This window comes from Pyxicephalus adspersus, chromosome 5 (assembly GCF_032062135.1).
Source record: "Pyxicephalus adspersus chromosome 5, UCB_Pads_2.0, whole genome shotgun sequence".
NCBI classification, from domain to species: Eukaryota; Metazoa; Chordata; class Amphibia; order Anura; family Pyxicephalidae; genus Pyxicephalus; species Pyxicephalus adspersus.
The window spans coordinates 98,328,770-98,354,951 of record NC_092862.1 but is presented as its reverse complement, the minus strand read 5'-3'; the positions used below and the strand labels follow the sequence as shown (position 1 = coordinate 98,354,951).

The 26,182-nt window shown below is 36.2% G+C and overlaps 1 protein-coding gene across 1 annotated transcript in view; it reads right to left on the bottom strand.

The window, feature by feature from the left end:
• VOPP1 (VOPP1 WW domain binding protein) overlaps window positions 1-26,182 on the bottom strand; it is a 61,073-nt gene that overhangs the window by 3,360 nt on the left and 31,531 nt on the right. Inside the window, exons 2-4 of the mRNA XM_072412246.1 lie at window positions 18,197-18,255; window positions 3,787-3,864; window positions 2,124-2,260 (exon numbers count right to left, since the gene is read on the bottom strand). Coding sequence (XP_072268347.1) covers window positions 2,124-2,260; window positions 3,787-3,864; window positions 18,197-18,255 — 274 coding nt within the window. The remainder of the gene's footprint in view (window positions 1-2,123; window positions 2,261-3,786; window positions 3,865-18,196; window positions 18,256-26,182) is intronic.

Genomic DNA, 26,182 nt, shown 5'->3' with positions numbered 1-26,182 from the left:
GTTTGATCTAAAAATAATCTAATTAAAAAATGAACTAGAGCTAAAGAAGTTGGAAAAAGGGACATGATATGCCACTAAACCTAATTAGCCAGGGCAGAACTTGGGAGGTTTATTTCAGAAGCTTCTAAAATTAAATTCAAGGGAAAAAAGTATTGGTTATCCTTCTCCCCATGGTTATGGGGAATAATGGATGTGGGGATTATATAACAAGAAGAGGAATTATTAACAAATTAGAGGAAGTAACAGTTATTTGAGAAGAATTCTTTACATTCTTTAACATATATAAGCTTACTGAGAGTCAAGACTCATCAGTGATTACGGAATTTTTGGCTTAAGTACAATTACCATCTTTGGAAGATACAGAGAGGTCGGAACTAGTATGTCCTTTTACCATAAAGGAAATGATTAATGAGATTCAGGACTTGGCATAGATGCCTTTAGTGCAGAGTTTTCTAGGATCTTTCTCAATGAGATATCCTCTTTTCTTTGTTAAGGCTGGTTAATGTTATCTATCTTATATTCCCTATTTGGGAGGTATTCAAGCTACTGTTGCACCCAACAAATGACAAGGATGGAACAAAATGAGGGAATCAGAAGCCTATAACCTTGATAAATATAGATATAAATATATACACAAAAAAGGTAAAACGTCTTAAAAAATTTAAAAACCTCTTTAAAAAAAAGTAATAAATGTATTGCTAGGTATTCTAAGCTCCCACGGGGAATTTGCAGCTGGAGACAACATCGTTTTGGCTATAATTCTTATAGAACATTATTAAACAAAAGAATTTACTATGGGTATACTTTATTTTTTATGCCACACCTCAAAAACATTATCCAAAGCTACAGATAGGAATGAAAGGGTTCCAAAAGTCAGGAAGCCGGATAGAAAGCCAATTTAGCTCTCTGGTTATCTTGGATGATTGTTTAACAAAAACCCATTAAGAAATCTACCAAAAGTGTTCCAGCCTGGCTGCCTGTTAAAAAATTTCTTAAACATTCTTTCTATCCAAGTTCCTGACTCTCTCAAAACCCCTTTCATCCCCATCTGTTGACCAGTTGTTGGGACAGATACGTTTTTTATTTGTACTTTATGTGACTGTTAAATGCACAATCCCTCTCATATATATGATCCTCCTGAAGAAGCAGTCATATTCCGTGAAACGTGTTGAGCTTTTGAGGTGTAATATGAATGTATCATGCTAAATGTATGGCAATTTATTGGATGTCACATTTGTAATTTGGAGTTTTTAATTGATATAGCTCTTTGGACGCTATTGTGAAATGGATTGATTGTTTTTATTGCAGTTTATTGGATAATATACTTGTGTAAGATTATTGATGCCTAAAAAACTCCCTATCTTTTATTCCTTGTATTTCTAATATGAAAAAAACATTGTAAAATGGGAATTGCTGGTATATTTAATAGGGGTAGATGCTGAAAGGACAGGGAGGCATGACCATTTTCGTGAGCTCTTCTTTAGGTTTGGGTAGGGAAAGGGATATATAGATAACATCATTACCTTGTATACCAATCCCTTAGTTAGAATGAATGTAAACTATCCTAAAGAAAATACAAAGTATTTAGGCAATAATATGCATCCAGGGGTGTCCTCTGTTCCTGTTTTTGTTTGTATTTTAGATGGTGGCATTTATTGTGAAAATGAATTATCTACCTTACAAAAGGTACATCTCATTGTAGATTTATTATATAATGGCGTTTATGGATGATATACATCTTGTTTCCATCAAAGGATTCTGTCACAAATGTAATGGACCCGATAAAAAACTTTGGTGAGTACTCAAATGTTATATGAATTTTGACTAAACCCAAAATTCTATTGGACCCCAATGTTTCCTCTGCATTTTCTTCTAAGAGATTGAGTATTTTTCCTACAACTTTATAGTCACCCTGATCAGTTCTACAATAAATCACTCAGCCTGCTGATTCAGTGTAAACCGAGGTAATGGTTTTAAAAAATCCAAGGCATGGAAGGGTCAACAAGGGACTTTCAGGCTGTGGAGGAAATGGCTAGATAATGCTTGACATACTCCATCTATTAAATGAGGGTGGTCTGCATCTGACTTGCTACACTTTCCAATCCACACCGCGAGAAGCTTACCTGGTGGAGGCCCAGGTGTTTGCCTTGTGTATGATACATTAAATGTTGGCTCTTCAACAAGCAGTGGAGGGTACATTCTCCTTCTTATGAAAAACCCTGCTCCACAACAAAACAGAACTCCCATCATCAACAGGAACCTAAAGGAACATGGGGAAATGTTTACATTGTCTTTGTAAAATAAATGTATATATACAGTAAATGAATAAAGAAAATCAATACATTCATTTTTACAGCTTTACATAATATGCATGCACACACACACATATATTTTTAACTTTCTTTGTATTTATAGTTATACACATATATACATATTTTTTTCATTAATTCCTTTTTTAGTAATGTCTAATTTCACATCTTGCAAATCTTGAATGAATCAAAACTTGGAGGATTCTATGAGTTTAGTTTCATTACATGTCTATGTTGTAAAGAACTCTGTGTTCCCTGAAGGGTTCCCCAAAAATCTTATTAAGAGAGACATCCTTAATCACATTTTACAATTCCTCCATACTATTTTCACCATGTAATCTTCAAAAAAAATTAAATGCATAAAGTTTGCAATCAAAACTCTTTAAATAGGTGTCTGACAAATAATTTTCTCTTTTTTATACTATGCTGCTTTATATAATTGTGCTTGCTTGTTTTAGAAGATGTTGACCTGCATTAACATGTGGTAACACTGACAGCAGCATACTGTATATTACCATTAATTTTTAATATCATCTCAATAGGTACACATGTAAAAAAAAAAAAAAAAACAACCACAACTGTCGCTCAGCCAACTGCAACACCTGTAAGGAACTGTCATCAACAATATGTCCTGCTCTCTACCATGTTTTGGAAATTTTAAAAAGCAATTTATTTTCCAATAGCCCTTACTACCTTTAATCAGGAACTTTGTGATTAATTTTCTTTGCTAGAGAGAGATTTACCTGCTTGTTCACATATATCTCTGCCCCTTACCAACAGTTCATGCCTTTACTTCCTTCCTTCCTTGCCATACTCAGTTCTCTTGGGTATGCAGCAGCATGTCACTCCATGACAGCTCTGGGCCAATCACTAAGCGCTAGGCTTGTTATAATAAAAGCAGATATGGCTCCATAAGTTAAACCCTAAATGTGCACAACAAAGCATCAGCTTAGTGAAGAACAAAGAGTATTGTGCCACTGACTAAGGGTATTTAGGACAAAATGTTATTTTTGCCATACATGGGCAAAATGCAGTCCCATCCTAATATTTAATATTACTAGCTTTGTATTCATATATGAACATTACTCTGTCAAACTGGAAATTAAACAAAGTTATGTGGAATTAGTAACATTACGAGCTCAGGCCAACTCATATATGTCCAATAATTAAAGGACTAGGGTGGAGTATAAAGGTGGCAATCACCCTTTTTAATTTAGAGTGCTGCGTAATATGTTGGCATTATATAAATAATTGTATTATTATTATTATTATTATTAATATTAATATTATTATTATTATTATTATTATTAATATTAATAATAATCTGTTTAAAAAACTTGGTGTGAAGATTCACCAACATTAACAGAGAGATAGAAGACATGGACGAGAAAGGTGGGCACATATGCTGGTGGAGCCAAAATTATTTTTCTTGTCAGCTAAAACCTTAACAAATATATATCGATTGGAAGTTACCTACCAGAAATACCATAGTTTCTGAATAGAAAGGGCTCGTACACAGCACCTGGATCCACAGCAGTCTTCATATGCTCGACATCTAAAAAGAAAAACATTAAGTTGAAATACAAACACACTAAAACCTGCCTTATGAATGCAAAATGCCACAAGTAAACAATATTATACCACTAATGACAATTTTAAATAGCACTTGGTACATAAACTTAGAAATAGGTATCCTAATTTGAGATTTATTATGTAGAACTTAAATGTAGAGAAAGTGTACACAGCTCAGTTTAAAGCCACAACTTAGTGTCTCACAGTCTCTTTTGGCAACATAAAGGCTGAGCACATATCACATAGAGTTTCATCATACTAATAAAAAAACAAAAGTTCTTTTGCACTGAAGCAACAGTCTACCATACCAAAAATAGCATATGTTGTACAATGTCTGTAGGTAATGATCCAAAGTACAAATTCCAGTTTTTTAGGGGAAGTTTTTGTTACATCAGCTGGTATGTTAATACTTTAAATGAAAATGTTTAGTATCTTATGTTTCTATAGTACGGAAACTTTACTTAATTAAGATCGAGAGAAGTAACATTAAAATCAAGAAATCCAAAAAAATATATATAATTCAAGTAAAGAAATAATGTCTGTGTTTCAAAGCGACTGTCAAAAACAGGTTATTTTTGGCTTTAAAAGCATGCTCATTTTATCGTGCACAGAAGGGAGGCAGATGGAAGGAGCAGAGGTGGACTGATCAAGTATTAGCGTTCAGCTCTTTTTACATAAATTTTGCATATGACATAAAAAATATATGTTAAGCAATCCTTCAAGTAGTCATCTCACAATTTTGTTTTTCATTCCTAAATTACATACAAGGTTTAACAACAATTTTATGTTTATATAGAGTGACAAAATTGCTCAGCTTTGGCAGAATATAAACAAACACAGCCACAGAATTATGTGCAACCTTCCTCTCCTCTCTACATCCCTCATATAGACATTTCACAGTTGTTATTTACCGGAATATTATTTATCATATATATTATATAGGTCATTTTAGTTAATTATCTCTCAATATACCATAACTATATATAAAAATTTAAACAAGATATAAACAAATTTATTATTATTATTAAACATAGCGCCAACATATTATGCAGAGCTGTACATTAAATAGCGACAATATACTAAGCACCAGTTCTAGGGATAAAGGACAGAAGCCAAAGCTCTTTTCTCCAGCAATGGATAGCTGCCAAGGCTGAACCAGGTGAGTGGGGTTCTGAAATATTCCTTATGACCTGAAAATTGTGCATGCCTTTACTTCATTCTGTTAAGGCTACTGTTGCCTGGATGCATAGCTAATTGGCCAGACTGTAAGAACCCATTAGCTTTCCCCCTAGCAACTTATAATGTGCCATGAATTAGTAATTTCTTTTTTCAAATAGTTTAAATATATGTCTTGACATTAACAGCACTTTTGCAAGGTAATTATAAATAAACATAGCAGATAAGTTATTATATTTTATCCAGTAGGTGCTGACATTTCTACTGAAAGTGATAATAACATAATCTAAACATATATCTAAGGTATTATTGAATCAAGCACCTGCTTGAATGTGCAGTTTACCAGAGCATATGACATGGTCCAAACACAGAAATTCTTTTGACTGTTAAAAAAGAACTGGAATCTAGAAGTTGTGAAGAGTTCAATGATACAGTCACTTATATCATATCATATAATCATATAATCTCCCAGCAGCTAATGTTCTCTGCATTGCTGATATACCATGCCTGATTCTGCATTGTGCCATTGTGGTAGATGCAGGGCTTTGGTTCCTCATAATAGTGACATTAGTCTCACTGTAAAAATCCTGAGGCAGCAATGCCCTGGGTCTAACACTGCAGATGTACAGCTATGAGGCTGTAGACACAGAAGTACTTAGACACTTTCACATACCCGGAAAAGTATTGTTTTTTGTTCAAGACTACAGGCTGTCATTGCCAGCAAAGGGTTTTCAACCAAGTATTAGAAATGAACATTTTATTTTCAGCTTTTTAATTTGTCCAATTACTTTTGAGGCCCTGAAATGAAGTGATTGTGTAAACAAAGGCTTTAGGTCCTCACATTTTTATGCAATCTTTTTGTTCAACCCACTGAACTAAAGCTGAAAGTTTGCATTTGCCTATTTTCCCTATTGTTTATTTTTATGTTTCTGTTTGGAAGCACTTTATGAAGTCAAGAAGGGGGAGGAGAAGATGATGTCACCTCAGTCTTCTCTTCCCAAAATTCATCATCCGTCTCTGTTTACAGTTCTATATATACATTAAATTGTGAGTACCACAATACCAGATTATACTGCAGATGAAATTTGTGATTGTAGGTTCCAATAAAATGGACTCCAACATGTTACTACACAGAGGTGTCACACACATGAAAGGGACAGCTCTTCATTAGTTTTGGGGGGAAAGTGAACAGATAAGATTCTTCGAATCTCCTTCAGTGTAGAATATTGAAGTTCATTTGGGCAGGGAAGAAGGCTAGAATTCGTAAAGATACACTTTTTGCCCCTAAACAAATGGGGGGCCTGGGGGTTCCAAATTTGAAATACTATTATGTGGCTGCGCAGATTGCACAAATCTCAATGAGCACTCTATATGGCTCCCATCCTCAATGGGTCGAGATAGAGAATCAGGATGGTTTTTTGGGCTCCATAGAATTTCTTATGTGGCGCAAAAAATGTTCGAGAGGTTCAGTGAAATGTCCGGCCTTGTCCCACCCGATTCAGATATGGGACAAATATAGCAATCACCCGAAACTCTCTTCTCCTCATAAACCCTTAACTCCACTCTAGCATAATCCAGATTTTCCACCGGGTTTATGCCCGGCTGACTTTAACTGGTGGATCTCCAAGGGGTTTAGAAGAGTGAAAGACCTAATGAATATTCCGGCAGTGCTGACTTGGGAACACTTATCTAGCGAATTTGAAATTCCCCTGACAGAACATTTCCGATATAGACAATTGGCATCATATATCAACACGATTATTAAAGAGGCCCCGAGACCTATGCGTTCATCCACATTTGAAAGTACCTGTGCCTCCATAGCTTCCATAAAAGGGCAAATTTCTGTGATTTACTTGGCCTAAATTGCCCCTGCCAGTAAACTGCAATATATGTGAGACTGGGAATTGGAACTGGGCATCACGTGGGAATTGGATGAGTGGCGGGATATGGTGTACTCCCTTTCCAAGGTCTCCTTGAATACAGCGGTGGTGGAAGCCAATTACAAGGTAGCACTTAGATGGTATTTGACTCCAGCTAGATTGGTGAAAATGTTTCCCTCAGCCTCTCCTTTATGTTTTCAGGGCTGTGATTCTTGGAGCTCTATGGTGCATATTTGGTGGTCCTGTCTGATAGCCAGGGCGTTTTGGGACGAGGTGTTTAGTTTGATCTCCAGGATTTTGCAGCAAACTATTTACAGCACTGTTGAAGCAGCTCTATTCATCAAGTTTGAGGTGCCCCTTTCTAGACCCACAATGAAACTAATTAGATTGATACTACTGGCGGGTAGAATTTCATTGGTCAAAGCCTGGAGATCACCCTCGATACCTCTAGAGCCCATTTTTGTCAAATTGAATTGGATCATGGTTAATGATAGAAAGACTCATACCCTAAAGAATACCTTGGGTAAATTTGAAGACATATGGGAACCTTGGATCTTGTTCAATAATACTTAGCTATTAGCCAAAGCTGACTCATTTTAGGACATGATGTTTTAATGATATGTGCCTTCCTAATTTCCTAATTCCCCCCCCCCCCCCCCTTGTAGTTTTTATCCTTTTCTCTACTAGCTGAGATTACTGAACACCTGCTTAAGTACCTCTTCTGGGAGATGAATTTCTGCAATAAAGAGCAGCTAATGCTACCTTTTTATGCCTCTGAAGCATTCAACTTCATCTGCTATCAGTACATTTACTCCAAATAGTGTCAGCAATAAATAAACTCTCTCCAGTGTCAAGTAGCCCTAAATAAATAATACAATCCCCTGCTACATAATGACTAAAATATGATAAAATATGTCCACAAGAGTGGATCGGTGACTAGTTGCTATATTTTACATGGTTGCTTTGTTTTATTATTACATTTATGTATGGTAAAATTGGCAGAAGGGGAATCATATTTCTGGTTTAATTGATTACCTAATATACTGCCTTTGAAAATAAATTTCAAAACTCAAAAACATATCTAACTTTTCAACCACATTTCTGTTCAGCAATAAATAAACTCTCTCCAGTGTCAAGTAGCCCTAAATAGAGATGCACAGACTAATGTTTTTTGAAATACCATTCTTTTTATAATACAATCCCCTGCTACATAATGACTAAAATATGATAAAATATGTCCACAAGAGTGCTGCTCTCCATATAAATCTATTGCATGCAAATGATAGCATACAGATCAGTCACCTATTTGTTTAGCAACAGATAACTATTAGGCTACACTGTACACTGATCTTTTACGATCCTTTCCAACGACTAACAACTGCACGATCCATGAACGAGTGATGTACATACAGCACCTTTCTGCTCTATTCAGAAGGGAGGGGGAGAACGATGGAGCGGCACCCTGCTGCACTCTCTCCCCTATTACTTCCATTACGATTGTTTGTCGTCCATCATCCGTAGATGCGCCAGGACGATGGACGACAAGTGCAGTACACACGCTAGATTCTTGTCAGATATCGACCCTGAGACTTATCGGATGAGAACCATTGCATGTGTGTAACCAGCCTTAGACTTCAAGCTCTATTTATAAAAAGGAATCTGACATTCCCTCAAACATTCCCGGAGTCCTTAGTGTACCTGAACTCAAAAAAGTTAAGATTTGCTATGTTATTGGGAACTGTAACACAGTTGGATGTTTTAATCTTAGCACCAGCTACAACATTGAAATCTTATATTTGTTCTCCTGTTTTCCTAACAGTTTGAATACCTGTCACTAAATACGTTTGGCATTTGGAGAAAACACTGTGGTGTACTGGGCCGTTGGAATGAATGGGAATCTTAAACATGAGAGTTTAAACGCTCAGTTTAAACACTGGGGAAACAGTCCATGTAGACTTTGCCTTAGAGACATCAACAAGCCAGAAACAGGGCAAAGTTGCTCTTGAAAGAAAAAAAAAACAGCATTTATATAATTTGGGTATTTGTTAGCAGTAGTACATTTTAATGTATTTTTTGCTTTTTGCAGTCACCCCAGCTTAAGCATCACTTAGGAAATGATTGTGGCAACAGGCCTCGTTGAAATAGTCACAGACACTAAATGTGATATAAACTTTTTTTTAAGAGGGGTCAGTTCAATCAGAGGAATGTGACTGGGAAGTGGTGGTGAACAAACACTTCCATATCTTAAATACAAATAGACTGAATTTATATGTTGGACTTATAATTAATGCATTCCATGCATGTTAATTAAATACGTTTATATTCTAATATATCCCCTACTCCATATAAACCAAGGAGTGGCATCACAACTAACTCTCAAAGCAGTAAAAAAATGGCCTAGGTTGCAGGCATCACTATCAAGATGGTTGTTCGCCCATACAAAGTGATGCACTGAAGAACAATACATGTGATGCACTGAAGAACAAGATATTATATTCCACCAAGGAAAGCGAGCCAATTGTTTAAAGAGAGGGCCCAGCCTGAAGAAACCTACCAAGCCGGATTAGAAAAGGAGAAAGGAAAGACAGGCTTTTGTAGGTCAGAACTTTCATAAACTGAAATTTAATTTAATTATTCATTCTAGATACTAGACAGATTTCCTCCGCGCTAGACCTAGGCTAACACGGGTTCACTGTTCTAGAGATCATAAAATGATCAGAGCATAGTAGAAAAACGTGTGGTATCAGCAAAGTCTTGTTTCTCTCCCGACGAGTTTCGCCCTGCAGAGCTTCCTCAGGGGAGTGGGAGACTTAATAAGATTGCTGAAACTTTTGACCAAAAAAAAACAGGTTCCTGTGGCCGGCTAATGCTCAGGAATACAATAAAGATAAAACCAAATAGTGGTTTGGCCGTTTTCAATCTCCCGCTGTAGTTGTAAGAGAGGATAGTTCGAAACCGGGTGGTGTTTCAGACCAAGTGATTAATTGTCATTTTTCAAAGATTCTGAACTGTAATTTGTATATTACAACATGTAGTAAATTCTTCTAGTTTTAGTCTAGTAACCAACCCCTCAACTAAAATAATGGTTTAAAGTTGCTGAAATTGTAGAAGATACATGGAATGGATGCGTACCATTGCTGGTTGAAAATTCGTTGTGATAAAGTGGCATGGGTGGATCGATGGCAGCCTTTCCCTAAAATGTGCAAGGTTCTTGCAAGTGCTTCTGTTAGTCTTTCAATTCATCTTTGAGTCGCTGTGGACCTCACTGGATCCTTGGCCAAGGCTATACAAAGGATTTCATTTCTTTTAAATATCCAAATAATCTCCTTCCTTTTCATTACTAAGGTTTGACCCTGACATTTAACTGACAATCCAGAAAATTAGTGGAGACTACCTACTTTTAATAAATCGGTGACTAGTTGCAATATTTTACATGGTTGCTTTGTTTTATTATTACATTTATGTATGGTAAAACTGGCAGAAGGGGAATCATATTTCTGGTTTAATTGATTACCTAATATACTGCCTTTGAAAATAAATTTCAAAACTCAAAAACATATCTAACTTTTCAACCACATTTCTGTTGGGTTGAACCTCAAAAAAGATGCATATATTCCCTTTTAGAGTCCAACTAGTGGGTATATCATATTGTACTGGTGTCCTCACTATGGGTTTACATAAAAATTAGGTAATGAGAAAACTAGATAAGATTACATACCAACCTCAACCTGTCATAGGCATTGAAGTTTGTATGTGAGAATATCTCCTCCCCACATTATCTCCCCATTATAAGGAGCTAAATACATAATAGGTAAACAAACTCTACTCTTTTACACCCAAAGGAGAAAACAAGACTTGATTGGAGGTGATCCTCCATTTCCATCCAGAATTTTGTTGAGGGGTAAAGTGTTTCTTTCTTTCTGTTTTTGTATTAAAATAAAGGACTGACAAAATTGAATCACCCACTGGCTTTTTATGTGGTATTTCTAGAAATATAGAACATTATGCCTAAAATATATTTTGCTTTGTCACTCACTACATACTGTGCCTTTACACTCTTCACGCTGTATTCATTCACTTACAATAAATGAAAGCACCAAGAGGGTAACCTAAGGACCCCAATCTCACCAGAATCCCAGCATGCGTAACAAGCTGGTGGGTAATTCAAGCCAGCAGCTTCTACACAATATCAGTTTTGAATTGCTTGATTGTTCGAGAATAATAATAAAACCCCAATGGTAGTATTCAGCATTGAATATACATGAATTCTTGTCCTGAAAAGTAACATTTTATCTCAAACAATTGTACTGACATTTCTGTTTCAAAGGCACAATGAATACAATGTATAATTCAATTACACATTACCAGCAGGCTTTTGTTCATAACTTGTGGGCCAGCTTAGTATTTGCTAACACCATGTAACAGAGGCAACAGTAACTGTATAAATCAGTCATTTATGAAGTGTGAATATCACAATCATCCTTCTTCAAAGTATTAATGCTTTAAGAGGTTGTGAGTCATACAACTCCAAAAGCAGGTCTTGCAAACCCCCTTTGTATAACACATGACAACTGCTGCAATGGGCTTTTAGGGTTTTTTATGTATTGTACTGAACTAAATGTTTTATTGTTTTTATTAGAATGCAAATACATATTTACAGTCATAAAAGAACCACACATTTGTACACCAGTATTATATATGAAAAAGGGAAAGATTTGAGTAATAGAAAATACCACCTTATTTGTATTATTACTGGGTATATAACAGCCAGATGTACCCTTCAACAGAAAAATATACATTTTATACTATTATATTATATCTCTAAAAGAGCTGCAAAGTACATGTGAAAGCATTATTATGATAGTATAGGGCAATGTTTACCAACCAGGGTTCCATGGAACCTTATGGTTACTCCGGGGTGGTCAGGGGTTCCTTGAGCAATGTATGCCTTTCAGGCCAATTACCACTGATACCAATGATCTTTCTATCTGTAAGGTTGGCATTCTTACCAATGACCATTATACTAATGTATTGTGGATATTGATATAATTGTCAGGGGTTATTTCAAGGGTTCCGTTACGTAGAAAGGTTTGAGAAAGACTGCTGTAAGGTGATTCATTGATTTTAGAACTGGCCAGTGATGCCATTGACATACAAATAATACAAAGCAATAAACATTTTACAGAGTTTATTTAATCCCAGTTCTTTTCTAGCATGTCTATATTATAAAAGCCCATCAAATAAAATGGAATTAACCTAAAGCTCCCCAGTCTCATAAGTATTAAAGGTAAACTATGAGCAGATATAAAAAAAACACCACTTAATCCAATTACAGATTCCTTAAAATATCAACAAATTAGCTCCTACATAATGGTACCTGCTAAAATAAGGAAACCTCTCTTAATATCAAAACCCTTTAAAAGATTAACCAGATTTTTAAAATAGAGTTATCCTTTGTCTCCCAATCTCTAATTTATAGTGCATGTTTTATTTGTAGTTATATATATATATATATATATACCGTATTTTTCGGACCATAAGACGCACTGGACCATAAGACGCACCAGTTTTTTAGAGAAGGGAAATGAAGAAAAAAAAGATTCTGAAACAAATAGTGTCCTAAAATATTTTATGTGCATTAAAAACCAACATCACAGTCATAAACACGTGTAATAAACCCTGTAAAGTAAACAGCAGCATTTAGAACCATTATTAACAAAGTCAGCAAAAGACAAAATTACTGTAAAACACAATAACGAGGCACTGGACCAGGACCCCTTTGGATCATGGAATCTGTAAGTATTAGGGCGCTTTCATTGCCCAAACCCCCTCTCTGCTTACCTACCTATAAACGACAGGTAAACAAACAGGGGTTAATGCCCCTTTAATTCTGCTTTTATAACAAAAGACATTAACCTCCTGGGCGTTACACTGAGGTCTGGATTTCTGTACCAAAAGCATTACACTGTTTTTCATGAAATTTTTTTTTTTTTACATTTTAGACCTGTAAGTAACAGAAATATGTCCGAACAAGGGTCTAGTAGATATCATGAATATAAAAAATGTTTGAAACACACAATCATGTAAAAAAAAAAAATGTACTTTTATTTTTATTTCATGTTGTGTGGTGTTTTTGTACTGTAAAAACCATTTAGAAGCAGATTACATTGTACTCTGCTTTTAAATTTCCCTCCCTGACACACCCCCATACATCACCAATCACATCACTGGAAGATGACTCATCCTCCGAGTGATGTGAGGGGGGGGGGGGATTTCCCTGCCCCACACAGAGACACAGGCACACGCTGGAAGCTGCTCGTATCTCCGGAGAGATGCACAGTACAATGTAGGATTTCTGCATTGTGTTATACATCTCACTACAGATGCCAGGAATAGGAGCTGCGGACACTGGGTGAGTATTTCCTTTCAGTTGTAATCCGATTGTCATACAATGTATGACAATCGGATTGCAACATAACATTTGTTTACATTGTGTTTGTGTTGTGTACCATATGTGTGATTTTACTATGTGTGCTGTGAGTGATTCAGGGAACACTCTCAGCATGATTGGCTGACAAAGTCATGTTGGGAGAATGCTCCCAGCATGACTTTGTCAGCCAATCATGCTGAGAGTGGGAGGACGCCGGGAGCAAGATACAGGAGACACAGTCACTCCGGCCGGCGCTGAACAGGAGACAGGAGAAAAGGTAGAGGGGGGGCTATACAGGGGGGACGGGACAGCAGCTGGGAAGGATACATTTTGATACATTTGGACCATAAGACGCAGGGACTTTTTCCCCCCACTTTTGGGGGGAAAAAAGTGCGTCTTATGGTCCGAAAAATACGGTAATATATATATTCTAAAAAATTCAAAAGAAAAGGTTCAAAAGGAAAATAACACGCAGGAATGAAAATACCTCATGTACTAGGGCAGGTTTAGATTTGACTCTGGATCGAGTGGCTATGCATGAACTTTACCTTATGCTTTTAAGAAAGTTAGATCAGAAAGTAAAGTAGTTGTCAAAGCAGCTTAACAAAAAGGAAAATATACATTTTTACAGGTAAACCTTCACAGTAATAACAATTTAAGATGATGATTCCTAGATATTTACTTAAAAAACAAAGTGGTGACTGGTTTATGTTAACAATGGCATTATTTAGGATGGCAGTTCAGAAAGCAGCTTGTGATGAGCAAAGTGCATTTCCCTATGGCAGTCTATGACATGTGATAGATAGATTAGAAAAAAGGGATCTGCATAATAAACTATGTTCTAATTTAATGTTTGCTGGTTTTCCTTCACCTCCTGTGACCTAGATACACAATAGTAATAGAGGAGGTTTCCCTTCTTGGATGCTGCCACTGGAACACCTCTTCTTTTGTTGACAACTGTAAAACTGACTTTTCCCATCAATTTATTAGGACGAATATCCCAATGTGGACAGAAACAGCAGAAAACCGTGTTATTGAATTCCCTTTTTACTCTATGCAAAACTAAAAATACTTTGGCTATTCATGCAGCTTTCTTTAAAGGAAAATAATTCTAGCAGCTAGGCGATACTGCACATTGCATGTTGTTCTTTGCTTCACAGATGGAGCTCAATTAAATATGCCCTTGAACAGGCAAGGCCTAAAGCCTGGCAAGGATATCAAGCCAAAATGTATTTTTATGGACAACTGGCCCAATAAATTACAGACAACGCTGGTCACAATAAAAAATAAATTTAGTATCAGCTTCTTGCTTATACAGCAGCACCCTGGAGGAGGAAGGAGAAGAACCCAGGAGGTATTCCATTGTGCTCTATGCAACTACTAACAGTGAACATTGAGCCGGACAAAACGGAGTGAGTAAAGAGATTCCCCAATTGGTCTACTTCTGTTATTTCAGTATCCATTCCGAAGCCCAAGGATGGAGAAAGTATCTCTCATGTCTATATCTGTGATAGACAAAGAGGTGTCCCCAACTTGGCTATTCTGTCTGATAGGGCTGCGTGTAAATGGATGGTGTAAATACAAATACTTTGTATAGGGAGATGATATGTTTGTTTGTGTAGAGCTGTTTGTGTAGAGACCAGCTGGAAAATCCAGACTCCAACGGAATTTGTAGAACATTTGTAAATAAGGCAAAGAGGACCTATGATATCATTAGACCAGACTGAAGGCACCTGAGAAACGTTATCACCTTCTAGGAATAAATAATTCAATGCACTTAAAATGACTTTTTGCATGGACTGTATTTATAACTTGTAGAAAAGGGCCATAGGGTGACTTGACATGTTCCCTCCTTGACATATGTTTCTGCTGCACAGCTTGGCCTTGATAAATGTGATCTAAAAAAAAAGGTAAATCATGCACAATGTTGGTAACTAAGCATTCCTTAAAAAAAAAAAAAAACTTGTTTGCATTATGCATGGTCTATTCTATATTACAAGATGCCTGAAAAGGCATCCAGTGAATGCGATTAAATATTGATTTTAAATCTCATTAATGTTCAGCATAGCTCTAAAGTTCTGGCTGGTAGCCATGCAATGATGGGAAAACCCAGTTCTAATGTAAAGACTTTCAGCATGGATGAATCAGGCATACTGTAGACAGATATAGCTCCGATTTTTGCTGCTTCATGGTTACTTTAAAAGGAGCATGAAATGCTAATGTGATATTTTAGTTATAATATTTAGGTGAATTCAGACCCTGCCTTTTAATACGTTTTGGATACTCAAACAGCAAGATCTCCTGTTATAATACGTCGTTACTATACAATTGAAAGTTTTGAGTGTTTCAGCACCATTTGTTGCATTGTGTTACATGTTATGCACTACATAATAAACCCACTGGAGAGCAAGACCCCTTATAATAGCTCAATTCGGTCAACTAGGTATAAAATGTAAATCCAGACAGCAGCCGGAGCTTTAAAGAAAACTCGGATTATTTCGTAGCCTGCTGCAGTGCATTAACATATATGTGTAGTAGTGGGCATTTTTGCAAGTAATATGAATTGCATTAGGCCAGTAAGGACACATTATACAACATGAGTGTTGTATAACAGTGCTGCAGGACAGCAAAAAAAAATGGTTGCATTGTATGATCCAAGTGAAAGTGCCACTTTAATACATACTAATATGTTTAGGTAAATCAGTTTGATTTGATTATCTGAAAATTATTAAAATTATTAAGTTGTACTTCTATTCATATATGATATCTCCTTTTTAATGTGATTTTTATTGTTAATATTTGTCATTTTTTCCTACTTTTAAAATAAAAATACATAAAAAATAATAGTAATAAAATCATTCCACTGTGATTCTATCAATTCATGTTTTATATGTTGATGTACAGAGAATTTAGCAGATAAGGACTTTAATTAGCTAGTCATGTGCAATACATTTCCCTGCCACATGCATGGGTATTCCAAGTGAACACAGCTTTACTATATTTTTTTGGGTTATTTTTATGTTTTTAATTGCATTATTTTATTATTATTATGCATCCATTGCACATCCAGCAGCCTGGCAGCCCACACTGTGCTCTTTGTTTTGTCGTTTGCTGCCTATTTTTTCACACATATGAAGGACAGTTTCTGGGGAAGCCAATTAACCTAACTGAATATTTTTGCGGGTGTGGGGAAACCGAAGCACCCAGGAGAACATGCAATTTCCACAGATTGTCCTGGCTGAAGTCTGAACATATTTATTAGTGAGCAGTCACTTTTCACTGTCAACATTCCCATTGTTATGTAAATAGTTACACTTCTGTTCATTTAGTAAATCATGCCTATGTCTCCTTCATAGAACAACTACAATATGTTTTATAAAACACCTAGAGTAACATTTCAGAATTTCAAACGTTTCAGATGCCCAGGAAAGCAGCCAACCAAAAACAGAAGCTTGGTAATCTGCCAAACAATCGGGCAATGATTACAAAGCCATGGAAAGCAAGGATAAAAGTAGAATAATAGTGCCAGCTCAGCAAAACTACTTATACAACACAGAGTCACAAGGTGTGAATATAATTTATAAGCAGTCTTAAGAGACAAATTTACAAAATTATACCAGCTCATTTTTATAATAGAGTAACAATTAACACTAAAGGTTAAAGGACAGAATTTACAAAAAAAAGGCTTATTTTTACCATATGTATTGGTGAAAACACTAAAATTGGTCAGTCTAAGTGGTAGGCCCCCTCCTCCTATACAAAATACAGGATTACAGCAATAAAAAAATATAAAAACACTTACCCAGCTCCCATTACCAGGGTGGTATTGTGAGATAGTGGGAAAGCTGTGGATAGTTTAGCTGCATGTAATACAGGTACTCCCCGGGTTACATACGTGATAGGGACTGTAGGGTGTAGGGGTTGTCCTTAAGTTGAATTTGTATGTAAGTCGGAACAGATACATTATTTTAATAAACGCAATTAGGACAGATGTTTGTTTCAACATATTATAAGACAACATAGTGTCAGTTACTGTAAAAAATCTTCACTGTGAGTTATTCACAAACAAAGCAAAAAAAAACACTTTATGGAGCCTAGACTTTCATTAATTCTGCAGCAAGCTGTGCTTTGATATGCAAAAAGAAACAACTGCAGAGTTTGTTTTGGCCATTAAAGAGTTACAAGATGTTACAGATCAGCTCAGCTCTTAAGCTGCGTACACACGGCAAATTTTTCTCGCCCGATAATCGGTATCGGCCAATTATCGGGCGAAAATCTGCCGTGTGTACAGTCGGTCGTCGTCCATCGTCCGACGACCGTCCTGGCGGATCCATGGACGATGGACGACGACCGATCCTAATGAAAGGGAAGGGGAGAGCGCGCAGCAGGGTGCCGCTCCGTCACTCTCCCCCTCCCCTCTCCATAGAGCATGAACGGTGCTGTATGTACAGCATCGTTCATGCATCCTGCAGTCTTTTCTCGTTGGAAAGGATCGTGAAAGATCCTTTCCAACGAGAAAAATTGCAGGTGTGTACGCAGCTTTAAGATCACTCACAACAGCTGTGTTTAGCAAAAGATTTCTTCTGCAAGTCATGCAAACCGCCCCTCCCCTACAAGCCTCCGCCCTGCACACAAGGGAGCAGGGATGCCTAGTTCTTATCTAGGAGTCATCTGTGTGTCAGATGTTCTTAACCCGGGGACAATCTGTATATATGATGGTAGAAAGTAATCCAATGGTAGCATATGCCTAAAGACAAAGAACCTTGGTAGTGGCAGTAAACTTTTGCACTTTTCTAAACAATATAGAATGAAAATAAATGATTACTCACATGTAATATGATGGATATAAACCTTCAAAGTACCAGCAATGCTTTTTGGCTTCTGTGCACTGAAGAAAAAAAAACAAAATATAAAGAAGCATAAGTTACTAAAGGTTTAATACTATTATTACATGATCAAATTGAATATAAAATCTCTCTATGTAACTGTGTCTCTATGAATTTGTGCTCCTCAGATATGCCACCTTTCTACTAGTAGACTTGCTATTGGTCTACAAGCCGAAAGTGGGGATATTTCCGGAGTGGGTCTTTACAAAGACAAAGTAAAGGTCTGTAGCTAATCATGCTGCAAATACCATATAAATGCAATTAATTTTAAAAAAGACATCCAGAGTTCAGGTACCGTATAAGTGGAACAGAATTGGTACAATACTTCCAGGCCACTACTTAAATAAACATTGAATGTAAAGTTTGGTATTTATTCAAAAATTCCTCTGTCAAGTCAAAAATAATCTTTTTTTTCTGAGCAAACTGTTTTTATTACGATTTAATACAGATGAACAAAAGCAGATATGTCTGTGGTCCAGCCTGTGTGACCACCATGGCTCCCTCCATGAAAACAGCAGAAATTGTACATAGACCCAGAATCAGTAAAGTGTAATATTGACATAAATACCATGAAAAATAAAAGATAAAAAGCCTTAAAAAAAAAATAAAACAACCATCATATCTATGAACTGCTAAGTATTTTACATTGGCATTTTGTGGTTTATATGTTTCAAATGTGACCAGATGCAATTTTTACTGGAATCCCATTTCATGAAAGATTTAGTCCTCCTAATTTGGCCCACTGTTTCTTATGAGTTTGATTTATCTATTCTAGTTCATTTGTCTACCCCAGACCCAGTAATCTGATGATTAGAAAACTTCTGCATGTTCCAAACAGGCCCAATGCATGATCATTGCAGTGATCCATTGAGGTGCTCTCTGGATTTCATCTCCAGAAAATTACAGAGAACTTATAGAATGGCTGTTTGTTAAACAGGTATACTGGCACATAAAATAAGGATATACATACTAGGGCCAGCCATTTCTAATATGGTGGCTCAGGGGTTGGCACTCCGGCCTTTGCAGTACTGAGTCTCAGGTTCAAATCCCAGCCAGGACATTATCTGCATGGAGTTTTGCAGGTTCTCCCCGTGTCTTCGTGGGTTTCCTCCCACATCCCAAAAACATGCAGTTAGGTTAATTGGCTTCCCCCTACAAAAACTGACCTTAGACTACATTAATGACATATGACTAGTGAGGAAATTAGATTGTGAGCCCCTTTGAGGGACAGTTAGTGACAGGATTTTGGACTTTGTACAGCGCTGCGTAATATGATGGTGCTATATAAATACTGTGTAATAATATGCTTAAAACTCTAGGTTTACGCTATTGTTAGGATAACCATAGGTAAAAATATAATCGGTACATATTAGGGCTGTCATCAAATATCTTGTTTTATAGTCTCAAGTGCCAGACAATACTGAATTTTTTTAAGTCTGCTTATAACTTTTATTAACTACTGAGGGCAGATCGCTCTGTTCTACGATAAGGGTTCAATTCAAGTCATGCCCTGGGCATGGAATGTATGAGGTCTTTTTACAAGCAACTCCTACGCCACTGGCTGCTAATTAGAGACTATGCAAGGGGAAGTATAATGATCTGCCTCCATGTCAAAGAAGAAAATAAAGTTCAGCTGCGGTACGTGCTATTATATCTACAGACAGAAAATCAACTTGCAAGATGTGAGAAGCTTATTCTCCTGTTGTGACTCAGATTGATCTCTACTGCCAGGATGTTACTATGGAGCTTGCCACAGCTGGTTCCCTTAGTCCGCTCTATGCTTTTCTCAGATACTCGGAATCACTGATATCCAATTTATTACTAGAGATGAGAATGCACTGATTGATGAGGAGGGGAGGGAGAGAGATAACAGACATAATAGAAAAAAACACATTAAAGTAAAAAAAGAAAGCAAAAGTCTACATTACCAGGTGAAATATGAAAAAAAGTGTTTTATTTCCAAAATATAGGAATTGTGTCCAGCAAGTTTTCTAATCCAGAGATCCCTATAAACGCTGCCAGGATCTGATCTCACTTTTCTATATTGCAATAAAACATTTAAATAGAAAAGCAGCAACACAATGATGAAGTCAACTCTATGCACTCATCTCATATCTCAGCAATATAGTAAAATCTGATTGGCTTGTGCTGCCCCTTCCTCCTGCTGTCTGAGTCATACTGTGCAGTAAACTACATAACATGTACTATTTAAATGCACATTTCAGAATAGTTTATAATGAAAACATGGTGTTGCAGGTCCATGCCCATATAACAAGAAATGCCCATTACTCATTCCCTACCCTTTTGATCCAGTCCCATTCCATAGCTAAAACTGATTAATAGGAAAGTCTCCAGGACTTACTGACCTTCCATGTTTACCAGGACCAGAAAAACAGTGCTAATGCCCCATTTTATGTTTTATAACCTGTTCTGTACACAGCAAGATAGTTACCATTTGTATGTTGTCCTAAACGTTTTGCAACGGCCGGGAATATTTTATTGATATATATGTGAGTCTATTGAGAAAGTAAGTAAAAACAAATACATAATATGTTATTAAGGAAGCTGCAGCACTGTAAGGGAAAAAAAAATTAAAGTTTCTTTACCATGTACCCCCTGAGCAAGAAAAGCCTATCTGCCTTTTCCAGTCTCCACACGTACAGGGGTCTGTGGCAATGCTTATACCCCTTCATCAGCTTCTTATCATTGTCCAGGAGTGCACTGTACAATCACATAGACTTCTATTGAGCTGTAATATGAAGATCTATGTAATTCCACGGTGACCTCGCAGATTGATATGAAGAAGCCAGTGGTAGGATGTAACAATTGCTGCAGATCTTAGCAATTATATGGCTTTAAGAAGTAAGGATGAGCTAATTCTACTCAGGATTCAATTCTACTCAGCTAATTCTGTAGAAGCAAAATGGAAAGTCAATTTTCACATTTCAAATGTATTGTAGTCATTTTTTTACAGTAGACTTGAATACACTCATCACATAAATTAGATAAACCACTATGCAACTAGATCTAGGAAAAAGATGGGACAGATACATTAGGTGCAATGTGAATTATGCAAAAGTTAGCTTTAAATATGGAAAATATGATGAATTTGAGTTAGATTATGTACACTGTAACAATGCTTAGAAGGAATGTAAAAGTGCTTTGGTACATATTTTCTTTCCCTATTTGATATGGTCAGGGAAAAAAAATATATATATACAAATGAGATTACTAAATAGTAATGCAAATTTACATTAGGTATTCTTGTATTCAGACATGAAAAAATATCAATCCCAGCTGCCACAACAGTAACTTATCTCCTATATGTGGTTCTCATTAGACAAAAGAAACCATTACAGTAATCTATATATGCAGTGCGGTTTCTTTGGTGCTTTGTGAATCCTTGGTCATAAAAAATCTGGGTATAAACCCATGTAAGTTACATTGTTAGCATCTCATTTCTCAAGAAAGCTACAAAAGGCTAAATGAAAGATAATATATACAAATCCATGGAGCTCTGCATTAGTGATGACATTCTCTATAAACCAGAGATGAGCAGCAACTATGGTTCTTCTTTTCCAATATTACCTTACTGCCAGTATTTAAAAACTATTTCTATGCACAGTGTTTTTTCTGTGTTTGGGTGTATATGTCAGGGGATACTCAGGGGAGATCATGGGAGCCATTGCAATGATTGGCATGATGGACATGAAAGCAATGCTGTAAAGGGACCTGGATGGTAGATTTAGGTGAGTATATCTTTCTTTACAAGTTAGGAAATATATTGATCACACAGAATAGGTTACAGAAAGAGGAGGGTAATTCAGTTTTGCCCAGAGATTAACTTTACAGATGAACAATTTTGCTTTAAAACCCCAAATATTTTACATTTGTAAATAATAGCGGCACTGAATACATTGATGTGCACATTATGTACTCCTTTTAACAAAGCTGATCATTATAAACTTATAGGTTTGCTGACCCTGACAGGTTTAAATTGCTTTTATGTTACGCCTTAGCTACAAGGATATAACTCCTGATGTTGGCAGTAACTGGCTATAATAATTCCTCTGCAATGAAATCCCATTCTTGTTTCATTGCTACACGCGGCTGTATATTTTGCTCTGTAAAGAACACATGTTTTATGGTTTTTGTCTTTTTTATATAGATCACCTTAGCGCACAGTGACAGGCTATTGGGCAGTCCTATCATTTTTCTTATTTTAGAATGGCGCTAGTTTATTGTGTTTGCTATTGCTTTTGTAAAAAACACTTGGTTTGCCCATTTCATTTCCAGATAAATCTGCCATTTGTTCCCAATATAACTATTTGACAGTCTGCTGTTTGATTTATAAATATAAAAATCAATCCAATACATAAAAAAAATTCTGTTGCTTGCCTTTTCAAGGAGGTTATGTCCATCGACAGGGTCCTAAACATAAAATTAACCTGTACTACTAACTAAAACACTTGTAATCAGATTCACGGTAATTTTCTATATCAGTAGTTCTCAAAGCACGGAATGACATACTAGACACCTGGGACATGTTTGCTGCATCTCTTGTCTAATGATGAGGCCACTACTCCCCTGGCCTTCCATGATGATGTATGTTTTGCCAGGATATGAGATTGCTGCATTCTCTACCTGTATTTATGATGTCTACTGTGAAGGCACAATGGGAGTGCACAGCAAGCATCGTGGATATAGAGGGAGGTGGTAAATGGGGAGTAGAAATTCATGCAGTGGATGAGTACAAAAATGGTTCAGTGGGTCAGGGGTGCAAAAGTGAGTGCTGGGTGAGGGGTACAGGTGAGGGGAGATGTGTGTTGGTTGCTAGGTAGTACTTGACCAAATATATTATACCCCTAATTAAGCAACTGTAATTGAGCATACTTAATTGAAGTTTTTATTTTTTTTACTTTTTTCTGAGGTTTAAATGCATTTTTTGTGGTTACTTACTATACTTACTTACTATATTACTATATTTACTATTTTGTGTGGCATATGTATGCTGTGTATATAGTAGTAATCGTTATGGTTTTTCTGACATTTTGGTAATGATCTGCTTGAGTCACAGTACATTAACAATTTCATAGGTGACCCAAACACACAAGAAGATTAGGTGAAAATGGTGGCACAGATATCTTTACCAAGGTCCCATGTAAGGTGTATATATATATATATATATATATATATATATATATATAAATATCTCAAACACATAGCAAACCTGTAAAATAATAAAAGCGTATCATAACTAACAAAGATTTCATGGTAATGATTGTATTAAGGTACAATGAGGGAAAAAATAAGCAAATCCAGGTAATAGCTGGCCTACCAAGGTCCTTGGACTTAAGCAACTGCTTATCTTCATGTGCCATTTCTGCTTCTGTATTATTACGGGTTTGTATTATCTGTCTTAGTAATTTTATGTATTTGTAGATAAGAATAATTTTGTAATAATGTCATAATGTTTAAAGTCATGATTGAAATGCTTTCTAGACGGCACAATTATATCAGGGAGACTAAGACAGCTGAATAACATCTTGTCACAAAGTGATTCTGAATATATTACAAGTTTTATATACATTGAACTACAGTCGGTATCATATTCATGAACACGTAATTCTTGATGTACACAACAAAAGTATCTGATAGATTGTATTCAAGGAAGCATTATTATTATTATTATTATTATTAATAAACAGGATTTATATAGCGCCAACATATTACGCAGCGCTGTACATTAAATAGGGATTGCAAATGACAGACTAATACAGAGAGTGATACAGGAGGAGAGGACCCTGCCCCGAAGAGCTTACAATCTAGTAGGTGGGGGAATTTCACACACAATAGGATGGGAGATATGTAGTGGTGGGAAGTAGTGATGGTTCCAAATGACAGAGGAAGACGGGTAGGCAAGTTTGAAAAAATGGGTTTTGAGCGCTCTTTTAAATGTGCAGAAAGTAGGAGCAAGCCGAATAGGACGAGGAAGACCATTCCAGAGAGTTGGGGCAGCTCTAGAGAAGTCTTGTAACCGTGCGTGTGATGAGGTTATGAGTGAGGAAGTCATTAGTAGGTCATTAGAGGAGCGGAGAGAGCGGCTGGGGGAGTATTTTTTAACCATGTCAGAAATGTAAGTGGGACAATAACTGTGGAGGGATTTGAAGGCAAAGCACAGGAGCTTAAATTTGATTCTAAGGTGAAATGGAAGCCAATGGAGAGAACTCCAATGTTGCTGCTTTATAGAGGCTAGAACTGTATTATAAATTAAACGAAGCCATCAAGACATTTCTGCACATACCAGCTGCTAGGAACTTGGCACATGGGCCTGTCCTTGTCTGCACTTGCATATTAGCCCATAAGCCATCCATCACACTGCTGGACAAACAGGGAAGAACACAAGGGGGGCTAACACAGCCCCAAATTCCTGGTGTTTATCGTACAACAGCATGAACAGCATTAAAATACCAATCTACTCATCCTAAAGTACGAACAAAGTGCCAGTTTCTTGATGTGTCAAAAATAATAGGCATTCATGAATTTGAGTTGAAGAACTTTGACATTGCATAGAACTTTTTTATACTTTTGACCCATCAGGGAACTTGTAGACTATGTAAGCAACTACCCTTATGACAAGCCACCGTTAAAAGCAGCCATGTAAGGACCCTACACTGTGCTCATAATCTTATCTAAATTCTGTTCAGTTGTCACTACAATGTAACAATGAAATTTATATTTAGTTTAGGAAACAATAGATAATGGGTATATTTTATTTTAAAAAGTCATGCATTTTTGATACGTAATATACAAACTACTTCAGGCAAGAGGCCTTTTTTAATACCAGGCACAACTGTTTTCTGTCTGTATAAAATATGAACAGTTGTTTGATGTTTTCTTTCATTATATTCAGATCTTATGGTTTAGACTCACAACAAATATTATTTCAAGACGGTAAACTATAGATAAATCCCTCAATTTGTTTTGACAGGAGAAAGAGAAGTGTTTTTTATCAGCAATACCATACCCACTGTGGCTTTTTATTTTACTAGGGAAGCTTTTTGATTCACACAGCTAAGTATTTTGTGGAAGAAAAGGCAATGATCCTTAACTTTTAGGAAGCTGGTAATGATCTGTATAATGTACATGCATTCCAATAAAGCAGACATAATGTTTACAAGTGCACCCCTAGGACAAACTCCTATGGGCAACCCCTTAATATAGGTGACCACAATGTATAGCTAAAATGCATTAGGTTGTAAAAAATATTAAAAAATCACAAATCTCAATATCAAGAAGGATTAATGTTGTCAGACCCCAACCTCATTCTTAAATAGAGGAAATATGTTTCACAATTCATTGTATGCCTAAAATTATGAATAAATAAGTAGAAAGGTACCCTAGCACTATGAATGTAGCCATCGTATACAGCAGCTTTTTCTGTTCCCAGCACCATTTTCAAGAAAAAACCGAAGGTGCCAAAGCTGGCATATACCAGTTATTACTAATGAATAATATGCACAGGCACTGTTAGTAAAAAATATGCTTTATGTGTGTTTGTGTGTGTATGTGAAGTTATACATGAGTGTATTACTGAACTTAGAGTTACATGAACAAGGTAGAAAATACAATCCAAACCTTACATATGTAAATATGTAAGTAAACCCTAAAAGTTCCTACTCACGGGATACATTGATTTTGGAGGTTGTTTAGCTATGGTTTGTTTGGCTATAATTGGGGGAAAAGTCAGACATCATCTACCAGAGTCCACTAATTAATTTATAGCTATCATTACGATTTAATACATTCTGTAATACAGAAAATAACTTTATTAAATGCTTGAAATATATTTAGCCAAGTGTGTTTCACACTTGTGTGTATATATATATATATATATATATATATATATATATCATATATTAAATTTGA